Here is a 27,133-nt window from a genome sequence, read left to right on the forward strand (position 1 = left end):
GGGTGAGGAGTCTGAAGGTGATCCTCTTGTTGACTGGGAGCCAGTGAAGTTTCTTCAAGTGTCCGGAAATGTGGTGGTGGCGGGGTATGTTCAGGATGAGTCGTGCGGCAGCGTTCTGGATCCGTTGAAGTTTCCTCTGCAGCTTGATGGTGATGCCGGCGTACAGAGTGTTCCCATAGTCCAAGCGACTGGTGACGAGGGCGTGGTTGACGGTCTTTCTGGTATCGGTGGGGATCCAGCGGAAGATCTTGCGGAGCATGCGGAGGGTGTTGAAGCATGCCGAGGTCACCGAGTTGACCTGTCTGGACATGGAGAGGGATGAGTCCAGGATGAAGCCGAGGTTGCGTGCGTGGTCGGTGGGTTGGGGAGTGCTGCCTAGCCTTAACATATTGCCTTAACATATTGTTGTGTTTCTTATTGCCAACTCAAAAAAGTAGAACTTCAAGGATAATGCACAGAGAAAGGTTTCTTTCAGCCTGCATGGAGAGGTAATGGATATCTGTTTAAGCCGCAGATTTGGCTCAGGACAAGCCTTCGTTTTGGAACGAATAATTGCCAGGCAAAGGTAACGAAAGATCAAGGTGACATGTGGCCCTTGAGGTTCTGTGTTCTCCAGCACATGGCACGCGCTCCCTGAGAGCGCACAGGAGGGTGTATTCCGCAGGGGACTCTTTCTCCAACTTCTTCTCAGCTGAACTCCTACGGGGACAATAATGATACTAGAACATTATGTTTTAACCGTAGGCTGTCTATGACGTTTAGTTTCTTGGTACGAAATTTACCTGTATGGTTTCTACTATTGAATTTTGTCAATTTTCAGTGTTTCAAAGCTCAGTTGAACTCACCTGACCTCTGTCTTCCTGCAGAGCGGCCTTTGAGAATGATCCCTACTGCCGAATGAAGCAAGTTTTGAGATGGTACCTATCAGGCTTTTATAAAAAACCAAAGGTAAGGAGTAAAAATTATTGTACAGTTAAGCACAGAATATTATTTCTTGTCGACAGTGAAATGGAAAAGAAATACACTTTTGATTACATCTGTCGAAACACAACGCCCCTCCCCGTGTTTTTGGTTTACATTTTCATAACCCTTTTCTACTCAGTATGAGAGTCACATCCAGCTCTTATCACTGTATAATGAAAACACAATTATGTAATTGAGTAACTTTAATTAAGGCACTTTTGAAAACACTATTTTCAGATTTCAGGTCCCAAGGTGTGCCTCTTCTCATAAGTTCTTTTCCTGTGGAAAGTAATTGTTCCATGCAATCTGTTAGGCAGTAAACAGTTTTTTCTAATGTCATTTTGGTTGTACTGCGGTAATAAACTTGAATGTGACCTTTGCATTTCAGTGATAAACATTTGAATGTGGGTGAGTACAGTTGCTCTAAAGATATGTTTATTGGGCCACATTGATTTTCACTGTCATTGCATAAATAGATGTGCGTATAGATGTGCGCCTGTGTATGGATAGATAGATAGATAGATAGATAGATAGATAGATAGATAGATAGATAGATAGATAGATAGATAGATAGATAGATATTCACTGGAAAAAAATCAAAGGTGAATGCGTGCCTGAGTCTCTAAGTGGGCTTGTGAGTGGGTGTGTGAGCCTGAGTGGGTCTGTGGGTGGGTGCATGAATGTCTCAGTGGGTCTGTGAGTGGATGCAGGAGTGTCTAAGTGGGTCTGTGTTTGAGTACATGAGTCGCTGAGTGGGTCAGTGAGTGGGTGCATGAGTGTCTGAGTGAATGTCTGAGTGCTTCTATGAGTGGTTGTGTGAGTGTCTGTGTGGGGGTGTCAGTAGCTGGATGAGTGACCCAGCCACAGAGGAGCCGCACCTGCCCTTTTTTCCAATAAGAGTCCACAGTTTTGCACAAAATGTCTATCCAACTGAAATACTTTCTACTGGTTAGTAAGTGCTACCTCTTTGGGTAAATGTCCAGTGTGCATTCTACACTGCGTAATGGACCACAAGGAAATGTCTCCTGTGACTTTGTGTGTGTTTGGCAATGTGGCTGTTCCTCGTGCGTTATTCTCTAGAACTCTGTGATAACATGAATTGTCCTTTAGAGAGGCAAACGAGACTACAAAGACGTAAATCTCCCCCAAACCAGGGTCCTTTCTCTTAGCTGTATGACGTAAGTGCTTCTTTGTTTGGTGGGGATATCCTCATGTTCTTCGGCATCAAGAACGCACCACCAAAATCAGCGGGAAATGTACTGGGGGAGCCAATTGGTAAGATGTCAATCATCCTGACAAAAGATGGGAAGAACTTTGCATACTACTAAGGTGGACAGGGTGGGGCCAACTGGGTGGAGCTTCCAGGCGGTTTGCACATTTGCATACTTGTAGCAATTTAAAGGGAGAACCATGGACTCTGCTCCCACCAGGAGAAGACAAGAAACAACCCACTTGTCACTGTCACATACAGAATGCGCTCCAATAGATGAAAGTTGCATTCACCTCCGCAAAGGATTCCAGATCGTTTTTCAATATGGAATTGCTGTGTAAACACACTTGCTTTGCCTTCGCCAAGCCCAGGAGATAGGATCATCTGTCCTTTCCAGAAGTGGAGCTTCAACTGGAGCACTGCTACATTTATATTTGTAAGCGCTTCCTGTTGCGATTTAATTTCTGTTGAATGAGCATCATGGACACAACGGAAGCTCACCTGCTCTTTTATCTAACAAGAGTCCACAGTTTTGTACAGAATGTCTACCCAACTGGAGTACTTTCTACTGGTTAGTTAGTAAGTGCTACTTCGATGGGGAAAAGTCCAGTGTCCAGGAGGAGGGCCATCCCCCGTGGACCACCACTATTCAACAGGGGAGGGGACCATATGGCCCTCCTCCCCAGGCCTATTTCGAACCTGGGGGTCCAACCCCTGGGGCCCAGCCATATCACCTGGGTGCCCTTGGCACCCAGTGTGCATGATGGGAACTGCAGTGGAATTTCAAGGCCCCCACGGTCCCAGTCGGCTCCCGCCTCCTGCAGGAGCCGGCATTGCTTTTTCACACAGGGAGCTGCTAAACATGCAACTCCCTGTTTGCTAGAGCAATGGTTTCTTCTCTTTTCCTGCCGGCATGTCTGTGGGCAGGAAAAAAGATTAAACCTTTGCTTCCAGTGTGTGGGAGCAATTTGACCGCTCTCGCCCACTGGAAGCAGAGTGTTTGCTCCGACTTGGTGGGATCTGTCAAAGCTCCCACCAAGTCAGAGCAAACAGCTATGTCCCAGGGATGGGCACCCTGGGACATAGCAGGAGCCAGCCCTTAGGGTGGGGTGGCCATTATTGAATCCACTAACGGGGTTGCACACCCCCCCAACTTTTTAACTTAGCCCTGGGGAGGTAGTCGACCCCAGGGCCGGGGCGGGCGTAACAGACCCCCATCATTATTTTATTTCAAACCCGGGGAGGTGGCGGTCACCGGAATTGTGGGGGGCTGCGCAGCTCTCTTCATTGGATCAAATTGCCCGGGGAGGTGGCAGTCCTCGGTGCTGCAGGGGGCAGCGCAGCCCTCCACATAATTTCTATATTTATCCCCGGGGAGGTGGCAGGCCCCGGGGCTGTGTGGGAGGCCGTACAGGCCCCCCATTACAAATAAAGATTTTGCCCTGGGGAGGCTTTGGTACCTGGGACGTGGGGTGTGTTGCCCCCCACATACTTTTACCTTTAAGTCCCGCAGCACCGGGGAGTCTGCAGGTCTTGCACTACTAAAAAAAAAAATCTGCCCTGGGGAGGTGGTGGTCCCCTGCATAATGTTTACATTAAGCCCTTCGGATGTGGGGGTCATTGGGGCATAAATAGGCATGCCCCCGGGACCTTGCCCACATGGGGGCTTAATTAAAAACAAGCGCAGGAGACTGCCCTTGGTTTTTTATCTAATTTGCAAATGTGTGATTTTTTTTGGGCTGTCGGGGTCACTCAGGCACCCGAAAAACAAGGCTTGGTGGTCAGGGTATTCTTACACTGCTCCCTTTTCTTTTTTTTATGTTTTTTTGGGGGACTCCACTGAAGACGAGTCCCGAGATGGCTGCTTACACTTCCCGGTTGTGGTTTTGGCAGCCAATCAGGGTTCTGCATTTCCCTGCACAAGCTCCTTATTCTTTGCAAAGTTGGATCTGCGGCCATAGATATACAAATTTGGATTTCCTTAAATATCTCAACAACCACCGAACGAATTTACACCCAATTAACAAAAAACATAATCTGTGGAATAAAATCTATCTTTGGTGTAATTTCATCCAGAGGTTCAGGCTGTAGCTGTGTTCAAAACTCCTATGGGAATTAACATGGGAAACACACTTTTTTTTTACCCCCCCCCCCATTTATCTCAGCCCCCACTTGATGCATCACCCCAAAACCTTCCATGCACAACAAGAATCACCGGCTTACTTTTGTTGGACAATTTCATGAAGATTCTTCAAACGGCTCCAAAGATATAGGCAAGTCAATAAACACTTTTCCTATGGAAACATGGTCCTAACTATAACTACCTACTGGTGACCGCCACTAGGTAGTATATATATATATATATATATTGCATCTCCCCCTCCGATGCTGAATGCGCTCTTACAGTGTGCCGTGGCAGGTGCAGCTATCACGCTCCATTCCATCCATGCTCTCAGTAAAGGATGAAAAAAAGTGAGACACACCGGCAAAGTTGCTAGTTAACAAAGTTTTAATGGCAACAGAAAACACAATACATTTCGACTGGAAATCTATCTTCATCACATGACCTGTAGTTCCATACACCGAAGTTTAAATGTACTACAAGCCTCATGGGCATGGAAAACAGACTACTATTGTCAATGTTTCAAAGTAAAACCCCACATACCAATAATGTGAAATTACAATGTGATCCCTCAAGTCACAAAATAAAATTCGTATCAGCGCCGCCATGAAATAAACAGTACAGTGATATTTCTGTTAGTTTCATAGGTCGCGACCTCCCCCATGTTTACAGAGTTAAGTTTCACTCATTTTGAAAAACATAGTAAATTATTGGTTAATTACAGGACTAATGTTGTGAATCCATAAATTGAAAAACAGAGTGCACATATATAGCTGGTGAAGAGCTCGGGATATAAGAGTTTCATTATGATTATAATCCAAATACTTCATAATGTTACCAACTTCAGTAGTCAAGCATCAACTTCTCGGGCACCATGGTAACTGCACTAGTTTAAATATGACATACATATGATCTCCCTGATGAGTTAAGCTCATGATAAGAAAATTTCAGTGATTGTCATCCAAAACAATTCATAATTATTCTGGCTCTAGTAAACAAACATATGTTACAGCATTGACATTGTCATATCTGCACTGATCTGTCCGTCACCTAGATCCCAACATCTGTTCATTTAGGGCCATTAAAATGAGAGTGATGAAAACATGGTCATAAAGCCCTTGGATAAAGGGAGTAAGATGGTCATTATGTCTACATGTTAATGAGGCTTTAAGCCGGTTGAGCAACACTGAGTGAATGTGAAAATTGACAGAGCACACAATGTGAATGTGCTATTGAAATTATTTAACCAGTTGAATGATTGGTATGAGAGTCAACTACTCGACCTGGGAATAAATGCAGTTCTTGAACGATGACACGACCGTCCTACCAACACTATATTTACTTGCCAAAATTCATAAAAACATGACACATCCACCAGGCTGACCCATAGTATATATATATATATATACATATGTATATATATATTAGCCAGTAGGCAGTTATAGTTAGGACCTAGTTTCCATAGGAAGATTTTTTTTTGGTTTTGCCAATAAAGTTGGCGCTGCCGGATGAATCTTCATGAAATTTTCAAAAGTTATACTTTAGTGAGTTCAGCTGCTGTCTTGAAAGTTTTGATGTGATCCATTACGTTGGTGCTGGAAAAAGCGGGGTCCCAAAATGTCTTTTCCCCGTGAATTTTCCCATAGGGATTTTGAACATGACTACAGCCCAAACCGCTGGACGGAATTACACCAAATTTGGCATACAGCTAGCTCTTGTTTTAGTATGTGTGCTTTTTGTGATTTGGTGTAAATCCGTTCAGTAGTTCTTGAGGTATTAGAGTTTACCAAATCTAGAGATATAGGGACGCGGATCCTCCGCGTATCCAACTGTCCCTGTGATGATATCTGATTGGCTGCCAACAATTCAACAAGGAAGTGTTGGCAGCCATCATAGGATTAGGCTTCAGCCAAGCCCCATGAATTTTTTTTTTTAAAAGGGCCCAGGGTAGGATCACCCTGAAATCCTAGCCTTGGTCTAGGGGTCCGTCATGGTTAAAAAGCATTTTTATTTAATCGAAAAAAGGTTGCCTGGAGACATTTCCAAGTGGTCCTGTAATGTAGAATACACACTAGACATTTACACATGCTAACTAACCAGTAGAAAGTATTTCAGTTGGGTAGACATTTTGTGCAACACTGTGGACTCTTTTTGGATAAACAGGCATGTGCGGTTCCTTTGTGGCCGAGTCACTCACGCAGCTACTGACACACTCACACAGTCACTCACAGACGCAGTCAGGCACACGCACCCACTCAGAGGCCCACTCAGAGACTCATGCACTCACAGATGCACTCAGAGACACATGCACTCACTCACAGACCCACTCAGAAATTATTGCACTCACTCACAGACACACTATGAGGCTCATGTACTCACTCACAGACCTACTCAGACACTCATGAACCCACTCATAGACCCACTTAGACACTTGCACCCACTCACAACCTGCTCAGGGACTCATGCACCCTGTCACAGACCCACTCAAAGGCTCAGGCACCTACTCACAGACCAAATCAGAGACTCACACACTCACTGAGAGACCCACTCAGACTCACGCAGCCACTCAGAGACCCACTCAGAAACTCACACGCCTACTCACAGACCCACTCAGAGACTCTCACACTCATTCAGTGACCCTCCTAGACATTCATGCACCCACTCTTACACCCAGGCAGACATTGTCACACTCACTCTCACACCCAGAGACACCCTCTCACACATATTCTCACACCCAGAAAGACAGGCTCTGTGTCCGACCCCCGTTGGTTGGATTAACATATAGTAATTAAAATTACTTTGCATTACAAAAACCATAGAAATTCACTGAAAAAAACAAAGGTTACAGGAACGTTATTGTGAAATTTAAAACAACTTAGAAATGTGGTTAAAAAAACAAAGGTTACAGGGACATTATAGTTAGGTTCTGAATTTACTTGTACAAAACCTTTGAAGTTCAGCAGTTATAGTTAGAGATATTTCAAGTCACTATAACTTGCATCCTCGCCATGCACTGCTAATTACCCCAGATATTACAACATTCATGACAACTTCTATAATGTTATCAAAAATATAAATGAAGCATTAGCAGTCAGACTAATGAAAAATAATCTGTGCATGACGGAGGAGCGAGTTATAGTTACCTCAGGGCGTGAGTTATAGTTAATTGGAATAACTCTAACTATAGTTGCTGAATTTCTAAGGTTTTGTACGAGTAAATTGATTAATTTGCACACACAAACCCATAGAAATTTAGCAGTTATAGTTATGGTTCCTCAAGTAATTATAACTCGTGCCCAAGGTAACTATAACTCACGCCCTCACCATGCACTGCTAATTTACCCCACATATTACATCACTCATGACATCTTTGAGAACATCATTGATAATATCAATGTAACATTTGCAGTGAAATTCTTAAATAGAAAAATGTCCATACGTTAGGGCATGAGTTATAGTTCCTTGAGATTACCAGTGCTTAATTTGTGCTTGTTGTTTCCGCTACTGAGTACCTGCACTTATTTCTGAGAGCCAGCGCTTAGTCTTCTGCCCCAAGCATTTGCTGCAAACAAAAGACACGAGGGAAAGATGGAGGAAGAGAAAAACGAAAAAGCGTCACAATGGGAGAAAGAAGAAAGCTGCAAAAGTGAGCTGAAGGGGCAGGGAGTGGATTTAAGTGTTTTGAAGAGGCCTGAGTTGGCTTCAGGATTACACTGCCTCAGTATTCCGTGTTCCCACATTTAATTGCAGCAGCTGCATGTCTGCGAGGGGGCTTTGAGCACTGGCATGTTTTTTTTTTACACATTAAGCACTGGAGATAACCATAACTTTAACTGCTGGATTTCTATGGTTTTGTGTGTGTAAATTCAGAACCTAACTATAACATATCTGTAACCATTAGTTTGTTAAATGAATATATATATTACATGCTTTGAAGTGCACCATAAAACTGTACTATTTAAACAGGGGTAGTTTTTTTAGGGCTTAGGGTGAGTGGGGTCGGCGTAGTTTTTTTTTGGGCTCAGGGTGGGTGTGGGGTGGTACAGTTTAGTTTATAGGAGCTGGGTGGGTGCTCGGGATATTTTTTTTTTAGGGTTCACGGCGGGTGGGATGTTGGCGTATTTTAGTTTTATTGGACAGGGGTGGGGGGTTGAGGTCATTTTTTTTCAGGGCTCAGGGTGGGTGGGGGCAGGGTACTTTAGTTTTAAGGGCTGTTGGTAGTGGGTTGGGATACATTTTATTTTAGGGCTAAGGGCAAGTCGGGGTCGGGGTAGTTCAGGTATAAGGGGTGGGGTAGTTTTAAGCCTCAGGGTGGGTTGGGGGGGTTGTATGACAGAACCACACATGCTGTTTTGCATGCTGTTTCCACATATGCCTTTACTAGGCATGCTTTTACAACATGATTGTTAAGGAATGCGTGGTTCCACCATACAACCGTACTCCAACACATTATATTTATATTGTTATATAAGCACGTGCGCACCCCCAGGTTTGCTAATATATGAAAAACACATGCCCGTTTTTCCATGTATCAGCACATTATAGCCACACTTGCCAGTTTGCTTCATATAATGCATGAATTACTTTGACACTATTCCCCTATCTAATCCATCTCCCTAATCCAGTGTAAGGACAATTTACAGATCCCATTCTCTAAATGTCAACTATGTGGCTGGTCTATGAAGCAGCTGGGATTCTTCCTGAAAATGTCTGCATACTGTAGTGCTTTACAATAGTAATTAAACTGCAACCTGGACATAAGTAAATGAAACAAATCCATTATCGACCCAGAACTTGAGAGTAAATCTTTCTGTACTCTTTGATATGAGGTTTGTCTGGGGTTATTCGCAAAATATATTTTGGAAATTTGACCAAGAAGAGAGACTGCGCTCAGAGCCTGTTAATAATACTGGACAGCCAGTGCTAGGAGGTGGGCTGTGAAGTGGAGAATGGAAGATGAGGTGCATCGGCTGCCTATACCTGTTCAAGAATGTCAGCACCATGTCAGGCACAGCGCAAATGCATCACAGCCCCGTTGACTCCTACTATTACATCAGAGAAAGTGATGACACAAAACCCCTGACCTTGATGATATCACAGAACATGACATCACTGATGTTAACAAAAAATGTACAATAGTTACAATCTGAATAAGATAAAATGTTGCTTATTCAGATTCACCCCTCTTATACTAACTTGTAACCCACATTTATTCAGTATAGCTATGAACGACCAGTGAAATAGCCATCATCCACTCAGTCAGTTGAGCACCAAATCTTTCTACAAATTCATTGTGAGTCTGGAGGGAATATATTAACAGCTGGAACACTTTGGGGGTCATTATTAGTTTGGCAGATGGAAAAGGCCGTCCACCAAACTCCCGCAGTCAGGCTACTGTCAGTGCGGTCCCCTTCCCACGGGCCCCATTACGAGTTTCCTGTTGGGTCAGAGGGCGGATGTTTCTGCCCACTGGCACAGCAGGAAACAGCCCGAACATTGACACCTTTGTCCTTTGTGGCCGAGTCACTCATGCAGCTACTGACACACTCACAAAGTCACTCACAGACGCAGTCAGACACCAGCTCATAATTGAGCCAGCCGCAATTGCTGTGGTGCGTAGGGTGCCCCTGCACTACCCATGTCAAGTGCATGAGTACCTATGGGGTCCCCTGCACCCCGTCTCCACCAGCCTTTACATGGCAGGGCTTCCGCCATGTAATCGCCAGCGGAGAAGGGACTCGTAACCCCCTGGGCAGCACTGCTTGCAGCGCTGCCCTGGTGAATTGGGACCGCCAGCACCGCCAGACCGATGAAAACATGTGATCTGGCGGTGCTGGCGGTCGTAATGTGGCTGCCGGGCCGCCACATTGGCAGCAGTCCGACTGCAGCTGCGAGGGTCTTAATGACTCCATTTATGTGGAAGACGAGGAAAGTTATTTATTAGAAGACATGTTCACCTATTGCTGGTGCCAACTTGCTCTCCCTCATGCATTCTTTTTTTTTTCCTGTCTCCGGCTTGTTGCATAAAAAAGTGACCACATGTGTTCTTGCCCTAACACCCCCAGCACCCAACAGAAGGATTGTGAGGGAGAGGAGAGAGGGAAGAGGCAAGGGGAGATCTTTTCCACTTCTTCTCTCCCACCTCAGAAGTCTCATATTTGCTGCTGAGAAGCTAGAGACAAGGCAAGGTACCACAAAAAGGTAACCATGGCTCTTAGGGGCAGATGTATCAAAGGGTTTTTCCCATTCTGTGTCTATGGGAAAATGCTTTAGTACATATGGCCCTTAGAGACCAACGTAGGCTGTGTTTGAGGTGCATGCGGCCCTATAGGTGGAGCCAGCCTCCATTTTTGGAGGGCTCAGAGAACAAAATAGAAGGGGATTAAAAGGATCACCTACATTGCCCGCCACCACCATTAACATCCTTTTTACTTGCAAATCAAAACACAATTCTGCAATAGCAAGCAAACCATAGTCTTTACTAATCACTTTGTTTGCCTGCTATGCCCTGCCCTATCATCTTAATGTGCTACTGAGCATGAGTTGAATCAAAGAACATATTACAATGCTGTTTGAGGTGCATAGGCAAACTCTATTTACACTTGTAAGGGAACATCTATTTATCATATAATGCTAGAGAGCAGACACGTGTTGCTAAAAGAGCAGCCTTGAAATATAATACTGTTTAGTAGGAGAACAGTAGTAGGAGTACAGCTCGAATCAAGTCGAGAAGTGGACCTGCTCCACCATTTCCTCTAATCAGCACCCCCCCCTGCCTGTCATGCCAGAGGTCACAAGAGCTGCAGTGTTCGCAAGGTTGAAGGCAAGCATTGTAACAGTTATCCATGGTAGCCTATAAATAACATACATTTGGGACCTGCTGAACTTGGCAATTCCTCACCTTTCATGTGGCCTAGTATACTCTGACTCATTGGATCGCTATGCGCTGGTGCCTGTCCCAGCTTGGAGTTAGAATTCCAGAAATTAAGTCACATATATTAACCCTTGTTTTGTTCCCTAGTGCTGCATACTGGAAATCCTTTGTTCATGCTAGCCCCATCTTCAGACAATTCGTCTTCTGGTATGCTTCACCATCACTCATGTATTACTTATTCTTTATTGTGTGAGCGTGAGTGCATTTGTGCCCATTGTCACACAGCATAAACTATGTAGATATTTACGATATTTACAAACCTCACCAAGCAAAATTTGTTTTTCTTTTAACGTTATATAATCTGTGAATAGTGTTCTTTCTGTTCTAATATACAACCCTTAAGTGGCACATATGTTCTATTCAAGTTTACAAGCACTTTGAACTAGAGGCCCTGTTAGAGTTCTGTACATGTTCTATGCTATATTTGAGAGACGTCTAGAAATCAGAGGTTTTGGAAGTAGAAGACCACAGTTCTTGAAAAATGATGCTTTATTGAGTAATCTCTTCCACCTTCTCACATGGTTCTTTTCCCTACCAATTGAAATCCTTTAAAGCAGACGCTCCTTATTTCGGACATTAACTGTAGCCATGCATTTATTATTTCTTCACAGAATTAAGTTTGTCTGTTTAGTGAACCGTCTAATTGTATGCATTAGAAGTGGGTATACCAATTCTATAATGAAATGGGCCAAATAATTAGAATAGTAAAGTATGCACATCTAACTCCAGCCGAACAATGTTACACTTTATATATAGAAAGGCAGGCAGGTGAGCAGGTAAACTGATGTCAGATGGGACTCTGTTCATGTAGTCCTCAAGACTATCGTGAAAGAAAAATAGCTCATACTCTACAGTTTCTATAGAATATGAATGGATGCATTTATCAGTGATCACAAAATTGAGGAACTCCACGGAGATTGCTTTCCCCAATAGTTGACAAAACATTGAGCTCCCCGAGTCCTGGACTGTCACAGATTTATATGGTATAGAGTGGGTGGACCTAGGAGAGAAAATGTTTCAGTTAGAGAAACAGAAGATAGTGACTACTGCTCTGGAGACACTATGTTACTGCTAGTGATGGCCTCCAAATCAATTCTATTGCTTTCCCACAGCCTTCTTTTCACCAGCTCTATATATTCCCTGTGCACCTGCTTAAATATGCCTGCTTCTCATGGCAGCCATGATGAGTTCAGTTGTTTACTCTGTGTATGTGGTATACCTCAGGCAACAGCACAAAATAAAATGATGGACGGAGTGTTGAAACTTTTCATACACTCACCCCCAGTCACAGATTTGCTCACCACGTCACCCCAGTTTGGACCCAGCCGAATGCAAATCAATCTTGACCCTGCTACCCATGGTCATTGTCCATCCTGAACTGCCAAGCCAGATTCTCCCTGGACTGAAAACAAACATCCTGGGACCGGTTTTGGGGTATCACCCCTGTTCATTCAGGCTAGCTGTAATCCAGTGGTGCAGGGAGCAATGGACACACGTCTGGACATACCTTAGCCACTTACGGTGCACATAGTAAAATGACAAAATAAAATAATAAACGGTGTGTTGAAACTTTTTAAACACTCACCGCAAATCACAGATCTGAGTTTAATCCATCGTTATTTTGCTCGCTACGTCACCCCAGTTTGGACCCAGTCATTTGCAAATCAGTCTTAACCCTGATTTTTTCCAAATGTTATTTCCAATTGTTTGTGATTAAACTAGAACGTTTAATATTCCAGCTGATAGTTTGAAAATCTACTTTTTTCACCTGGGAAAGTCTAACAAGACTCATATCTGTAAGATTTTATCTCATTAATAGGTTAATTCATTCCGTAACCATTGGAAACTAAAGGTCTTATAGTGTAAGCCGAGGAAAAAGACTAGTTCCCGTTTATGCTGGGACCATTGTTCTTTCGAACAACCTGGTATTCAGTAGCAGAAAACCCAAAATTGTAATACATATGTCATTAAGCAGTGCTTCCAAAAGCTGTTGTGGTACTCTGTGATATGACGAGAGTGAACGCATTGGTTAGTAACTACCTAACAGCTACACAGATCGCAGGCTCAACATTCCCTCAGTTTTATCAAGTTATGTATGTCAGAAATTGGGTTAATTTTGGAGGGGTGACCCCCAGCAACTTAATAAACAGAGTCTGGTTAGACCAAACTCCGTTTTGAGAGAGTCTGTTGAAACCCTGGTAGCTATGGCCCGATAACCTCACTTTGAGGTTCCACTGAACTCATATTCAGTGCAGCAAAAAGCTCTGAGTGGGATGAACGTGGTTCTCATTCCCATTTTGGGTGTCACCTCTCTGTTCATACTTCAGCAACTTGCCCCAGGAGGAAAAACATGACTTAGGGCCTGCTTTAGATTTCGGCGGAAGGGTTACTTCATCACAATGTGTGACAGCTTTCCTCTGAAACCTAAATCCTGTAGGAAATAATGGGATTTAGATGTAGCCGGATGAGATATTTGTCACTGTTGTGAAAGAGTAACCCCTCCACTGAAATCTAAATCAGTCCTGATAGAGCGGTCCGTACTAATAATTTTACCTGTTTTCGGACGCTCTTTAGGCCGATGAATCTTTTGACTTAGTGGGAACTCTCTGTACTCTTAATCGATCGATTTCATCAAATCAATAATCAATAACGAACATAGGCAATACCTTGATCAACATAACACTTGACAATTAATCCAGAATACATTTCGGCAAACCCTGACCTTTCAGTCAGGAATAACCACACCAGCTTATTCAAAGTTAGTGAATTTTATTTCCCTATATTAACAAAGCTAGCACAATATAGATGTGTCTCAACACCAAATGATAAACATATATGAACATTAATAGCTGTCCATAACGGCGAAACAAGTGCAATCTATGTAGCATTGGAATCACAAGGCATTCGATAATAGCAATGCAAATCACTAATACGATAATCTGTAATGAGCTAATTGCATACATTTAGTCAGCATAACAAGATCTCAAATTGCATTGTGCGACATATGGAATCCTCGTCTTACCTCAAATTAGCATCGGCATGTGGGACTTCATGCAAAAACAATTTAGCAACTTTAATTTAGAAAACTCCTAACTAGGGCTCTTATCAAAATCAGCAGTTGGTTACCTAAAAGAAACACAATGCAATTGTACAATTTCCTTTCATATTTACCAATTAGGATCAGCATACAAGGAAGTCTTCGTCTCACAGGTACCGTTCTTCGGTCAGCATGGGTACCGTTTCGATCAGCATGGGACTGGGCAAAGGGGCAAGGGTGGACGGGGCAATTGCCTCACGGCGGCAAGGTGAAACTACTACTTCATGCAAAGGGATCAAAGTTAAGTCTCTAGGGCAAGAATCATTAAAAGTCTCTTTCTCTCGATTAGAGAAAGCATCAAAGTCTCTTTCAAAATGGCGTCGCAGCAAAGTGGGCCATAATAGCTACGAAGTCTACAAAATGGCGGGCATCGAGCTGGTAATGGCTACTTTCTTCTCGTGCACCTGGTTTTTATAGACAACAGTTCAAATCCAGTAGGGTCTTCCATTGGAGGGTTCATAGGTTAGCTTCAAATTGTCCAATCAAAAACGACAGTTCTCAAGCTTTTACTTAAGCATACATTATCCTTGGAGATGGGTACGCAAGTTGCAACACTGTATACCAATTAGCTCACTTTCAGAGCTTCCATTGTCCGCACCTGCAGATCGACCTTGGAGTAAAGAGAAAATATGCCAGGCTGGCACGAAACCTTAAGATAAGCATGTGAACGGTCTCAGTGGAAAAAGTACAGCTTCAAGCAAAAATACACGTTTATTAGCACATTGGAAAAATACGAGCATCTAAACCGTGAGACCAGGCCACTAGGCCGAAGCCTGCACTAAAGTAATGCTAAGCTAAAACAAGCAAATCATAGCACACGTTTACGATTATGTCGGATTAGTGCAATTCTAGTACACCACGTTATATAAAGCACGCTTATAAATGTTGGCAAACTACTCTGAGGGCACATTTTGTCCCCGTACAATCTTTATTAGTTCGGTTAAAGTCACACATGATTATTTCACACTACGTTTATGCGTTAATAAATGTAAAACCTTCATTTTCTGCTTCATCAATCCCTCCTCTGATGACTACTAGTCATCACACCAAACCATGCCCACAAATTTTATTCCATTAAAATTCTGTCAGTTCCCTTTTCCTTTTAATCCCCCTAGTTTGCGCTTTGTATTCTTCTGCCATTCTTTTAATTATTTTCTCTTCTTTTCTTCTTTTAATTCTTTCCATAATCATTATTATTCCCCTTTTTATTCCCCATATTCCAAATATGCAAATTATTACTATTAATATTATTTTCAGTAATATTCCATTCCAAATTCCCCCAATCCAATGTCCCACTGAAGCAAGTCCTTTTCCAACCTTCTCCCACACTCCTGGTTCTTTCAATTCCTTCAAATCTGCACTTTCTTTTGTAAGATTAGCAAGCATAGTTTTAATTTTCACACTATTGTCAGGAATAGAAGTACAACAGTGTCGTGCACCAAGCATTTTGCAAACGCCACCATCCTTTGCTAAAAGAATGTCTAAAGCAAGCCTATTTTGAAGAGTCATAGCTCTTTCCGCTGCAAGTTCAGCATCTATCAGGATTATAGCACCTGAAAACTTTGTCAACATGTTATCCACTATAGTAGACAACTTTCTTATTTTGATGGAATTCAGCACAACTCCCAATGAAGGAATCATGGCTCCAAATATATCTCCTACCACAGCAGCTGTGGTCTCTCTTTTCTGGATACGATGGGATCCAGATGTCTTTTGAATCATCGATAGGTCATCCAGTTGATAAACCTTTGGGAACACTATACCCAAATAACATCTCCCCCACCATCCCTTTGGAAGACGATAATAGGCATTATACCCACAAATGTAATATACACCTGGAATGACAGGGTCAAGTCCGTTCATCATGAATGTCCATTTGGCCTTAAAGATAAACGTATGTTTACACTCACTTTCTCCTACAAAAATATTGTCATAATAAGATTCACCTCGATATATACAAAATTTCCCTACATGCCAAGCATCTAAAGCTATTTTCCCTTGTGTCTTTATTGCAGCAAAATCATAATTATCTACTGAAGTCCTCTTATGTAGCTCTTTTTCTAATTTCGCCTTCATTTGTGCTCTTCTATCATCTGTGCGATCTAAAAAGCTTATTTCTACTGCGGAGAGCGAGCAGGTAAGGTTTTCCCTATGAGCGTGAGCCGTTTTGAAAAGGTTGCATTGGCTCAAAAAATTCCCTCATTATTTTAGCATCCCAATCTTTAGCAATCTGGCTTAGCTGCGCTATTATAGGAACATATGCAAAGGTAACATCATAATTTGAATAAAAATACTGTATGTTAGTTTGACCATAAAATCTAGACATTACTATACTACATGTAATCCCGTATGTAAGAGGCATGTGGTGATAAGTCACCCCTTCCTTTACTGATGTCGGTATCTGTGTACACACATAACAATCCTTTGCATCCATTGTTTCAACATATTCTGTTAGCAAGCGATAGAAAACGTTATACGAAATCTCCTTCCTATCATGCAAGAGTCTCTCATCTAATGCTAGTCTTTTCAATGCGGTTAGTTCAGTGACAGTAACAGGAGCAATAGTAGAAGCATCAATTCTCTCATCCTCACCCTTTCCATGCATTCCAAGCACGATTGCCATTATTATTAGTACGCATGCAATTATCAAGCCTATACACACATATTTACAATATTTCTTTCTATTGTTTTGCGTCATGATCTATATAGAATCAGAGAGCTGGAAGCACCTATAAAAGAAACTATTTAGCAATTCAGTTACAAAGCTGAACGAGCGCAATGTTCACACCGTCTTCTTCAAAAGGCCAGTCACTTATCGGTTAGCAGCATTTGTCTCAATTCGGCAATAACTCAGTCTTTATCAGTTTAGCAAATGTCTCATCCGGTTTAGCAATGTCTCAGCTTGTTGTTTGTATCACGTTAGATTGTAGCAAGCAATATCATTTATTACCCTTTCAATCGACAGAGTCCATAAAACTTTTCTTTTCTATTGGTATCTCTTCCTCTTCTTCGTTCTCGATGCTTAGAGATACAAACTCGTCAGTCCAATCGTCATTGACTACATATGCCCATTCAGGACCGGAATACCTCCTGTTTGGTATCCTTTTCCTTTTCAATTTTGCTTCTCTTTTTGATTCTGCTTCGCTGGTACTTTCCTCTTTTGTCAAGTCTTTTTCTTCACTTGAGGATTGTTCCACAACAGTCACTTCCTTTCTTTTCTCTTTCACTTTTGGCCTTTCTCCGTCGTCCAAACTTTCTTTGGTCCTTTCTTTTATTGGTGATATACTTAGTCTCCTCTTTGCACCGTGTCCGTTTGATGGACCTGCTGTCTTTTCTGTGGAAGCTTGAACTTTTTCGTTCTGTTCTGCCTTGTCCCCTTCTCCTGGGGAATCAATCACGTTCTCTTTTCCCTTTTCTGTATCGTCTGCTTCTGGGAAAGCCCTCCTCTGATCAGGCTCTCCTGCTTTCTCACCTTTCTCGAGCCCTTCGTCACCGTTACTTTCGTCAGGCTCTTTATCACTTTCAGCTGCTTCAGGTTCTTTGTCACCTTCAGCTGCTTCAGGCTTTTTGCTACCCTCAGCTGCTTCAGGTTCTTTGTCACCTTCAGCTTCTTCGTCGCTGTCTGAACTTTCTCCTTGGTCTTCCCCAAGTGAGTCTGTCTCTTCGTCCTCCAATAATATCTCTCTCTCTCCTGCTTCTGCCTGTCCGCTTTCAGTTTGGTTTTGTTCTGTCTCAGCACTCAGCACTGTTTTATCAGGCACTGGTAGTTTTAGCGCTTCAACTTCCTCATCGGTGGGACACAACACCTTCTTTGTGTGACTGGCGTGAATCCAGTTGGGAACCCCCGCACACTTCACAGCGGTAGTTGTCGTCAGGATCACTTGGAAAGGGCCTTTCCAACGGGGTTCCAGACACGACTTTCTCACGTGCTTCTTTACCACGACCCAGTCACCTGCTTTCAGTGCGTGTCCTGGACCTTGGATCTGTGGCAAGGTGGTTGCTTCCACCTGGTGAGAGAAAGAGCGAACCACGTCAGCCAGTCCTTTGCAGTAGTCTAACACCATATCATCTGTAATATTCAAAAGCGCGTTTGCGGGAACTACAGGAAGTCTCATAGCCCTGCCCATGAGAATTTCGTGCGGAGACAATCCAGTCTTCCTATCAGGGGTGTTTCTCATTGACATTAGCACTAAGGGCAATGCGTCAGGCCATTTCAAATTTGTCGATGCACATATTTTCGCCATTCTTGATTTCAATGTACCATTCATTTGCTCCACCAGTCCTGAGGCTTCAGGGCGATAGCTACAGTGCAGCTTTTGCTCAATGTTCAGCGCTTCGCAAAGTAACTTTATCACCTCGTTATTGAAGTGACTTCCCCTATCTGATTCTAAAGAGATCGGGAATCCGAAACGTGGTATCAACTCCCTCAACAATAGCTTTGCAACTGTAAGGCTGTCATTTCTACGTGTGGGGTATGCCTCAATCCAGTGACTAAAAATGCACACAATCACCAACACATATCTCAGACCTCCATGCACAGGCATCTCAATGAAGTCCATCTGCATTCGACTAAAAGGCCCGCTTGCCCTACCAATGTGGCTCGCGTTCACAACTGTTCCCTTTCCTGGGTTCATCTGCTGGCAAGTGACACATCGATGGCAAACTGCTTCTGCAGCTTGACGAAATCTGGGGTTAAACCAATCAGTTTTGAACAATCTTATCATGGCATCTCTCCCTAGGTGAGCTTGCCCATGATAGAACCGCGCAAGCTGTGATAAGAGACTGTTTGGCAAAACAAATTTTCCCTCATGTGAAACCCATAACTCGTCTTGTCTCTTTATACATTGTGATTTAATCCAGGAATCTCTCTCATCTTCCCTGACGTTATTCTGCAGTGCCTTTAGTTCATCTATTGTATCTACGACCTTCAAGGCAAATGCTTCAGCTGGTTCTAGTTCTGGCTCACTTATCGTATTCCAATCATCCCTGAGTAATATACAGTTCAAGGCACAAAATCTTGCGACTTGATCCGCATATGCATTTCCCAGAGAAACATAGTCCTGTCCTTTCGTGTGAGCACTACACTTTACCACTGCAACTTCGGCTGGCACTTGAATGGCGTGTAACAATTCCCTTATCCTTTCCCCGTTCTTCACTGGGGATCCTGAAGAAGTCAGGAAACCTCTCTGTGACCATAGTTGTCCAAAGTCATGCACAATCCCAAACCCGTATTGACTATCAGTGTAAATGGTGACTTTCATCAATGCAGACAGTTGACATGCTCTGGTAAGGGCTACAAGTTCTGCTACTTGTGCAGAATAGACTCCTTGAAGCCATCCCGCTTCCAAGACCCCTGTTACAGTACATACAGCATATCCTGCTTTCAAAATCCCCATCCCGTCTCTTAGACATGAACCATCAACAAAAAGAATTTGGTCATTTTCATCAAGCTTAGTATCCTTAATGTCCGGTCGGGGTTTTGTGCAAAATTCAGTCACCTGAAGGCAGTCATGCTCGACGTCTTCAGCGTTCTCAATTTCGGCATTTTCTCCAGGGAGCAACGTTGCTGGATTCAACGTAGTGCATCTTTTCAGCTGCACATTCGGTGAGCCCAGAATTATCGTTTCATACCTTGTGAGTCTTGCTCCAGTCATGTGCTGCGTTCGGGAGCGGGTCAAAAGTATCTCGACTGAGTGAGGGACCATGACTGTTACTGGGTGTCCCATCACTATTCCTTCACTCTGAGTGAGGCTGATACCAACTGCTGCTACGGCGCGCAAACACCCTGGAAGTGCTGCTGCGACCGGATCCAAAGTAGCTGAAAAATACGCTACTGGTCTGTTTATGCCACCATGGGCTTGGGTCAAGACAGACAAAGAACATGCATCACGTTCATGACAAAACAATGTGAAAGGCTTTGTGTAATCAGGCATACCTAAAGCTGGAGCCCTGCACATGCATTCCTTCAGTTCAACAAAAGCATCCATCTCATCTCCTTTCAGCTCAATTTCATCCAAGGCATCCTTCAGGGTCAACTTCAGTAGAGGCTTTGCTAGAGTCGAGAAGTTGGGAATCCACTGGCGACAATAACCCACCATTCCCAAAAACTTCCTCACCTCCTTCCTTGTCTTTGGTGGACTCATTTGGAGTATACTCGTTATTCTTTCCTTCATTATCCTCCCCGACCCTTTCTCTATCTGGTGACCCAAGTATTTCACTTTCTTCTGACAGAACTGCAATTTGGAAGGAGACACTTTATGTCCATTTCTTCCCAAATGATTCAACAGAGCAATGGTATCGGCTGTGCAGCCACTTTCTGTCTTCGATGCAACCAGTAAGTCATCAATGTACTGTACTAGGGTTGACTCAAATGGCAATTCTAATGCTTCCAAATCTTTCTTTAGAATCTGATTGAAGATTGACGGTGACTCAGAAAACCCTTGAGGAATTCGACACCAACTGTACACTCTGTCTAGGAATTTGAAACAAAAGAGGAATTGGCTGTCCTCATGAAGAGGCACCGAGAAGAACGCTTGTGACAAATCGATGACTGAGAACCACTCAGCATCGCAAGGGACCTGGAACATTATCACAGCTGGATTCGGTACTACTGGGCAGCACTTGACTATGATGTCGTTTATTTTTCTCAAGTCCTGCACAAGTCGGACCTTTCCACTCGGCTTTATTAGTCCCATTATTGGAGAATTACATGGACTGCTTAATACTTCTTTCAGTACTCCCTGTTTTACAAATTCGTCAATAAGTTGGGCAACTTTCATGAGGGTGTCTTGTGCCATGTGATATTGTGGGGTCTGGGGAAAGATTGCATTGGGCTTTACAGTCACTTTCACTGGTTCCACTCCTTTCATCAATCCCACATCTTTCCCTGTCATGTCCCACACTTCCTTTCCGACTGTCTCCCGTAATTCGGCTGGAATATCTTCTTCAGTTATCATCGGAAAGAGACAAATCAGAGGATACTCTTCATCCACAGTTTCCATCTCATCCCCCTCTACACTGTCCTCTTCTTCCCCATCACTGCTCGTCTGTATTGTTATTCCTTCGTTCGAACACATGATCGAACAACCCAATTTGCACAATAGGTCTCTCCCTAATAGTGCTATCGGGCTTGAGTCACATACCACAAACTGATGTACCCCTTGATAGTTACCGATGCTGACTGGTACCGGATCTGTTATTGGGTTCGTCAGATGTCTGTTTGCTACTCCCACCACTTGAACCGTCCTCCCTGAGAGTGGCAAATTTGGTACTTCACTGCTCTTAACAGTTGAACGTGTGGCTCCCGTGTCAACCAAGAACGAGACACGATGACCCATTACTCTTCCCTCTACGTACGGACCCTTTTGATCAACTTCCAAGGATGCTGCAAGCACACAATCTCCTTCTTCTTCTGAACTTTCACTCTCCCATACATTGTTTATTCCACTCTCACTGTGTAGTGGGAACTGTTGTACGGTGCCATTTGTACTCATTACCTGACCCGAAACCTGTGGAGGAACCATCACTTGCTGCTGACTCATTGGTGCCAAGGGTATTTGCATTTGCTGATTAGGTACCATAGGTAACTGCTGTTGCATTGGCTGCATTTGCGTCATCTGCATACGGGGCATCTGCATCTGCTGCGGCTGCATAGGTTGCAATCCCTGCAACTGATTTACAGTCTGAATATTTGGGTTTGGACCTCTCATTTTCGGTCCCCTCATTGTCTGAAATGCATTGACATCATTGTTTTGCTGACCAACACCTACACCTCCACCTGCACCTTCCTGCACCACCATCGGGCACTCGCGTTTCCAATGACCTACGATTCCACACACGTGACACGGCATCACCTTCTTCATTGCCTGCACACCCGTCACAACAGTGTTCAAATCCGGACCACTATTCACAAAACCTCCTCTGCCTCTGCCTCTGGCCTGTGGCTGAAACGCCATGTTTCCCTGCAACTGCGGCTGCGGTTGCGGTACCTGCTGTTGGAACCCTTGCATCCCTTGCAAACCTTGCAAACCTGTCTGAGCTGCTTTAAGCTGCATCATCATCACCTTCTCTTTCAGCTTTTTCTGTTTCACCTCAATTTCGTCACTACAGTATTTCGCATAATTCAACACCTCATCAATCGGTTTCGACTGCCAGCAAATCAAATGCGACTTTATCATCTGACTTATCTCTGGTCTCAGCCCTTCCACAAATCTGAAGACAAAATGGAGCATGTCCTTCGCCTCTATTGTTTCTGTCCCACTGTAGTTCTTAAACGCCTTCAACAATCTCTCATAGTAACTATGAATCGATTCTTTAGTCTCTTGGGCAGTTCGATCAATCTTCTGCCAATCCACATTTTTCGCGGGTACCTTAGTCTTCAAATGCTCAATCACCTTATAGTACAAGCTCATCACCATAGGTGATGGTGCACCCGTCTCCCTGTCTCTCTCTGGTTCACTTGTCGGCCAACCTACAGCTCTTTTGCAATCCTCCCACAAATCTGCCGGAACCACAATCTCAAAGAGTGTATTCAGGTCTTCCCAGAGACATTTTGCAAGCTTCACAAACCTGTCAGTCTGCTGATACCATTCAATCGGCTTCTCTCTTAGCTTGGGAAAATCGTCCGTAAAAGACTGAATGTCACTTCTGTGCCATGGTACATGTATTAATTTTCCCCCTGCTGTCTCCCTCATTGGTAACATGGTTACTGTCTCGGTGCTTTGTGGTCTTTTCTCACTATTCTCTGTAGCACTGTCCCTCCTCTTTTCCTTCCTCTTTACCCACCTGCTTTCCCACTTGTCTAGACATCTCCACACTTGGGCACTCTGCAGCAATTCTCTAAGGTGTGCCTTCATGCCTGCTGACCTCATGTGTTCAAAATCTGTGGTCCCAAAATCCAACCTGTAGCTTCTGCTCAAGTGTTTCGTCTTGTCTATGTCAACCCCGTTTCTGTCAGCTGCTTCCTGCAAGCTCTTATGTACCTTATTCACTTCCTTCGTAATCCTGGGACATAGATACCTCAGCTCTTCTTCCGTGTAGGACTCTAACCTATTCACACCCATAGTCCCTTCCACCAATTCTTGTGCTTCCATGTTCAACCTGACCCTATTCATATAGTCTTCTCCTTTCCCACTGGCTGAACTTTGTGTGGAATTCAGACTGTTGAACCACTGTGTCAGCTGTTGCGCATTCAACCCCATCAGCGTAGCATTCACATCGACTGCCATCGATGGTTGCGGCAGCTTTTCAGTGTTCGATGTTAGAGGTATTATCAGTGGGGGACTCGACCTCACCAGTGTTGACTGAGCACATATGGGACTAAACTCCATCAAGGACCCACATCCAGTTGGCTGAGCCGCTATCGGAGTTATCCCTGGGGTGTTTTCTATGCACCTCCTTTCTGTCCCACTCTGCAGCATTGGTCCCTGACCGCTCATACCTAAGTTAGGCTGACTGTACAAAGGTACCGGTGGACCTACAGTAATGGGTAGTGATATCGCGTCTGGGTTCTGTCCATTTCCCATGTTCTGGGGCATGTTCATTCCCACACCATGGGTCATCATTGCCGGCATGCCCATCTGGCTCCCCGTCATCTGAGTATGTGCGTTTCCCCCTTGTATCTGCTTCTGAGGCATAAAAAACTGGGTTGATTCGGCTTGTGACAATGTCTGGTTGTGACCATTCTGTACTCCCCTTACAGTTGGATCTAGAATCATTCCTGCACTGTTATCACTGTTGAAGTACCCTGGCATCTGCGGCTGATAATTTTCTGCTGGTTTCAACATGGGCACATCTGGATATATTCTCCTAACCTGCGGTATCTGCGGGGTGAACAATAAACTCGAGTCCTTAGATCCCGATGACGCTCCTGAACTCTGGGTTTCACTGTTCTGTACCGGTGCCGGAGGGGCAGAACTGGTACTTGGACCTTGTCCATTCTCCGCATAAGGTGGTGGACGGTCGTTCAGCAATTGCATTATTAACTCCTCATCCTCTAACTCCTCTTCTCTTCTCAACTTTTCCTCGTCCTCTCTATCCTTGGAACACTTCCTGTCCGTCTTACAGGTAGCTTTCTTACCTGTCTCCTCTTCTTCCTTAGTAATTGCGGGAAACAATTTAATCCCCTGCAATACATCTGACCTCCACACCTTTTGTGCATTATCCCACCTAGCATCCGCTAGTGTCTTTTCTACCTTTCTCATCCTGGTCTCAAACTTCTTCTGCTGTTGCTGTCTGGCCATTAGTTCCCAAATCGCTAGAGCCTCAAACTGGGCTGGCCTTGGAGGCACCTTCATGTCGTACATCGTGAATCTCAAATTCTCTAGGATCCTTATATTGAATGTCCCATGTATCGGGAACGCTACGCTCCCATGTTTCTCTGTCAGTTTGTGCCATTGCTTTAGCCAAAGACACGGAGCTACCCCCTTCTCTTCCATTACAATGTAAGCTGGTGTACCTTCGGGTGGCGTTTCCTCTCCTACGCTCGCTTTAATGTAAGACTCCCCCTTCATCGCGCTCCTGAATGCTTTAAAGAATTTCATTTTCTCGTCTTTTATTTCACAAAGTTTGTAATCAATAGGTGACTTTAATTCCCGGAATACTCTTCACCTGCCTTTCCCCTTCCAATCGGGCCCCACGGACTGCGTCCAGTCCGTGCGCGACCCTTCTTTGCAACCAACCTATCCCAGCGCGGCTCCTAGTGACGTCACACTCACACACACTGCGGCTGACAAAGCCTCGCGGCTAGTCTTCCTTCACTCACCTCCTCTCGTAACAACTTCTTGCATGTATCGCGAGCTACCAAAAAATAAAACAGATCTGTCGGTTTACTACAGGAGGGGTAACACAGTCGCTTCAGGACCTTAGGGACCTTTCACTAGCCTCGGCCGCTATTCCGTCTTTCTCGGTCCCCACGTTCGCAAGCAAATCTGACCCGCAGACCTACTCTCAACTTGTCAATGATCTATTCTAGTGCACTTAGAATCTTGTCAAAGCCCGAAGTCGAAGTTTCTTTCACTCCCTAACACACGTACCGACTCGTTGACCACGCCCGATCAACCTACTAAACCGCCCAGACCACAACATGGATCAACATACTCCGGAGTCTCTTGACCTCGCAGGGCCCGTCTCAACAACAACAACCACGTGGACCTTTTTATGCACAAAGCGCCACACGCACATGAAGTTCGACGACTTCCCTACTCTCACACTCGGAGCCGCACCTCCGCTATCTCTATGAAGTTCGACGACTTCACTACTTCTACACTCGGAGTTGCACCTCCGCTATCTTCTAAAAGAAAAAAAATCCTCGCAACCTTTTCACACACCCTGCGGCAATAAGCTGTGCAAGCGCAAAACCCTAACTTCACTCATACCATCACTAGTACCGCCAACGCCGAATCCACACCTCCATTCTCTCCATTCGCAAGCTCCGAGATCCCTGGAAAGTCGCGGTGGACCTAGCCCATCATCATTCTGTCAATCTGTTTTACCCAAGAAAAATCTAATTCAACTTCTCGAGTGGGGTCTCAAAATGCGTAACCGTTAATCCAACACCATGTACTCTAGGAGTACAGGGTCCCAAAAGACGTAACCGTCCTCTGCTACCATCTACTGATAGAGCGGTCCGTACTAATAATTTTACCTGTTTTCGGACGCTCTTTAGGCCGATGAATCTTTTGACTTAGTGGGAACTCTCTGTACTCTTAATCGATCGATTTCATCAAATCAATAATCAATAACGAACATAGGCAATACCTTGATCAACATAACACTTGACAATTAATCCAGAATACATTTCGGCAAACCCTGACCTTTCAGTCAGGAATAACCACACCAGCTTATTCAAAGTTAGTGAATTTTATTTCCCTATATTAACAAAGCTAGCACAATATAGATGTGTCTCAACACCAAATGATAAACATATATGAACATTAATAGCTGTCCATAACGGCGAAACAAGTGCAATCTATGTAGCATTTGAATCACAAGGCATTCGATAATAGCAATGCAAATCACTAATACGATAATCTGTAATGAGCTAATTGCATACATTTAGTCAGCATAACAAGATCTCAAATTGCATCGTGCGACATATGGAATCCTCGTCTAACCTCAAATTAGCATCGGCATGTGGGACTTCATGCAAAAACAATTTAGCAACTTTAATTTAGAAAACTCCTAACTAGGGCTCTTATCAAAATCAGCAGTTGGTTACCTAAAAGAAACACAATGCAATTGTACAATTTCCTTTCATATTTACCAATTACGATCAGCATACAAGGAAGTCTTCGTCTCACAGGTACCGTTCTTCGGTCAGCATGGGTACCGTTTCGATCAGCATGGGACTGGGCAAAGGGGCAAGGGTGGACGGGGCAATTGCCTCACGGCGGCAAGGTAAAACTACTACTTCATGCAAAGGGATCAAAGTTAAGTCTCTAGGGCAAGAATCATTAAAAGTCTCTTTCTCTCGATTAGAGAAAGCATCAAAGTCTCTTTCAAAATGGCGTCGCAGCAAAGTGGGCCATAATAGCTACAAAGTCTACAAAATGGCGGGCATCGAGCTGGTAATGGCTACTTTCTTCTCGTGCACCTGGTTTTTATAGACAACAGTTCAAATCCAGTAGGGTCTTCCATTGGAGGGTTCATAGGTTAGCTTCAAATTGTCCAATCAAAAACGACAGTTCTCAAGCTTTTACTTAAGCATACATTATCCTTGGAGATGGGTACGCAAGTTGCAACACTGTATACCAATTAGCTCACTTTCAGAGCTTCCATTGTCCGCACCTGCAGATCGACCTTGGAGTA

At 43.9% G+C, this 27,133-nt stretch overlaps 1 protein-coding gene across 5 annotated transcripts in view; it reads left to right on the plus strand.

Annotated features, from left to right (window-relative positions):
* OSBPL5 (oxysterol binding protein like 5) overlaps positions 1 to 27,133 on the plus strand; it is a 1,002,849-nt gene that overhangs the window by 775,066 nt on the left and 200,650 nt on the right. For all 5 annotated transcript variants that reach the window (XM_069223010.1, XM_069223008.1, XM_069223007.1 and 2 more), the window contains one exon: positions 867 to 948. In XM_069223010.1, the coding sequence (XP_069079111.1) occupies positions 867 to 948 (82 nt within the window). The remainder of the gene's footprint in view (positions 1 to 866; positions 949 to 27,133) is intronic.

This window comes from Pleurodeles waltl, chromosome 3_1, assembly GCF_031143425.1.
Source record: "Pleurodeles waltl isolate 20211129_DDA chromosome 3_1, aPleWal1.hap1.20221129, whole genome shotgun sequence".
In the NCBI taxonomy this organism is placed as follows: Eukaryota; Metazoa; Chordata; class Amphibia; order Caudata; family Salamandridae; genus Pleurodeles; species Pleurodeles waltl.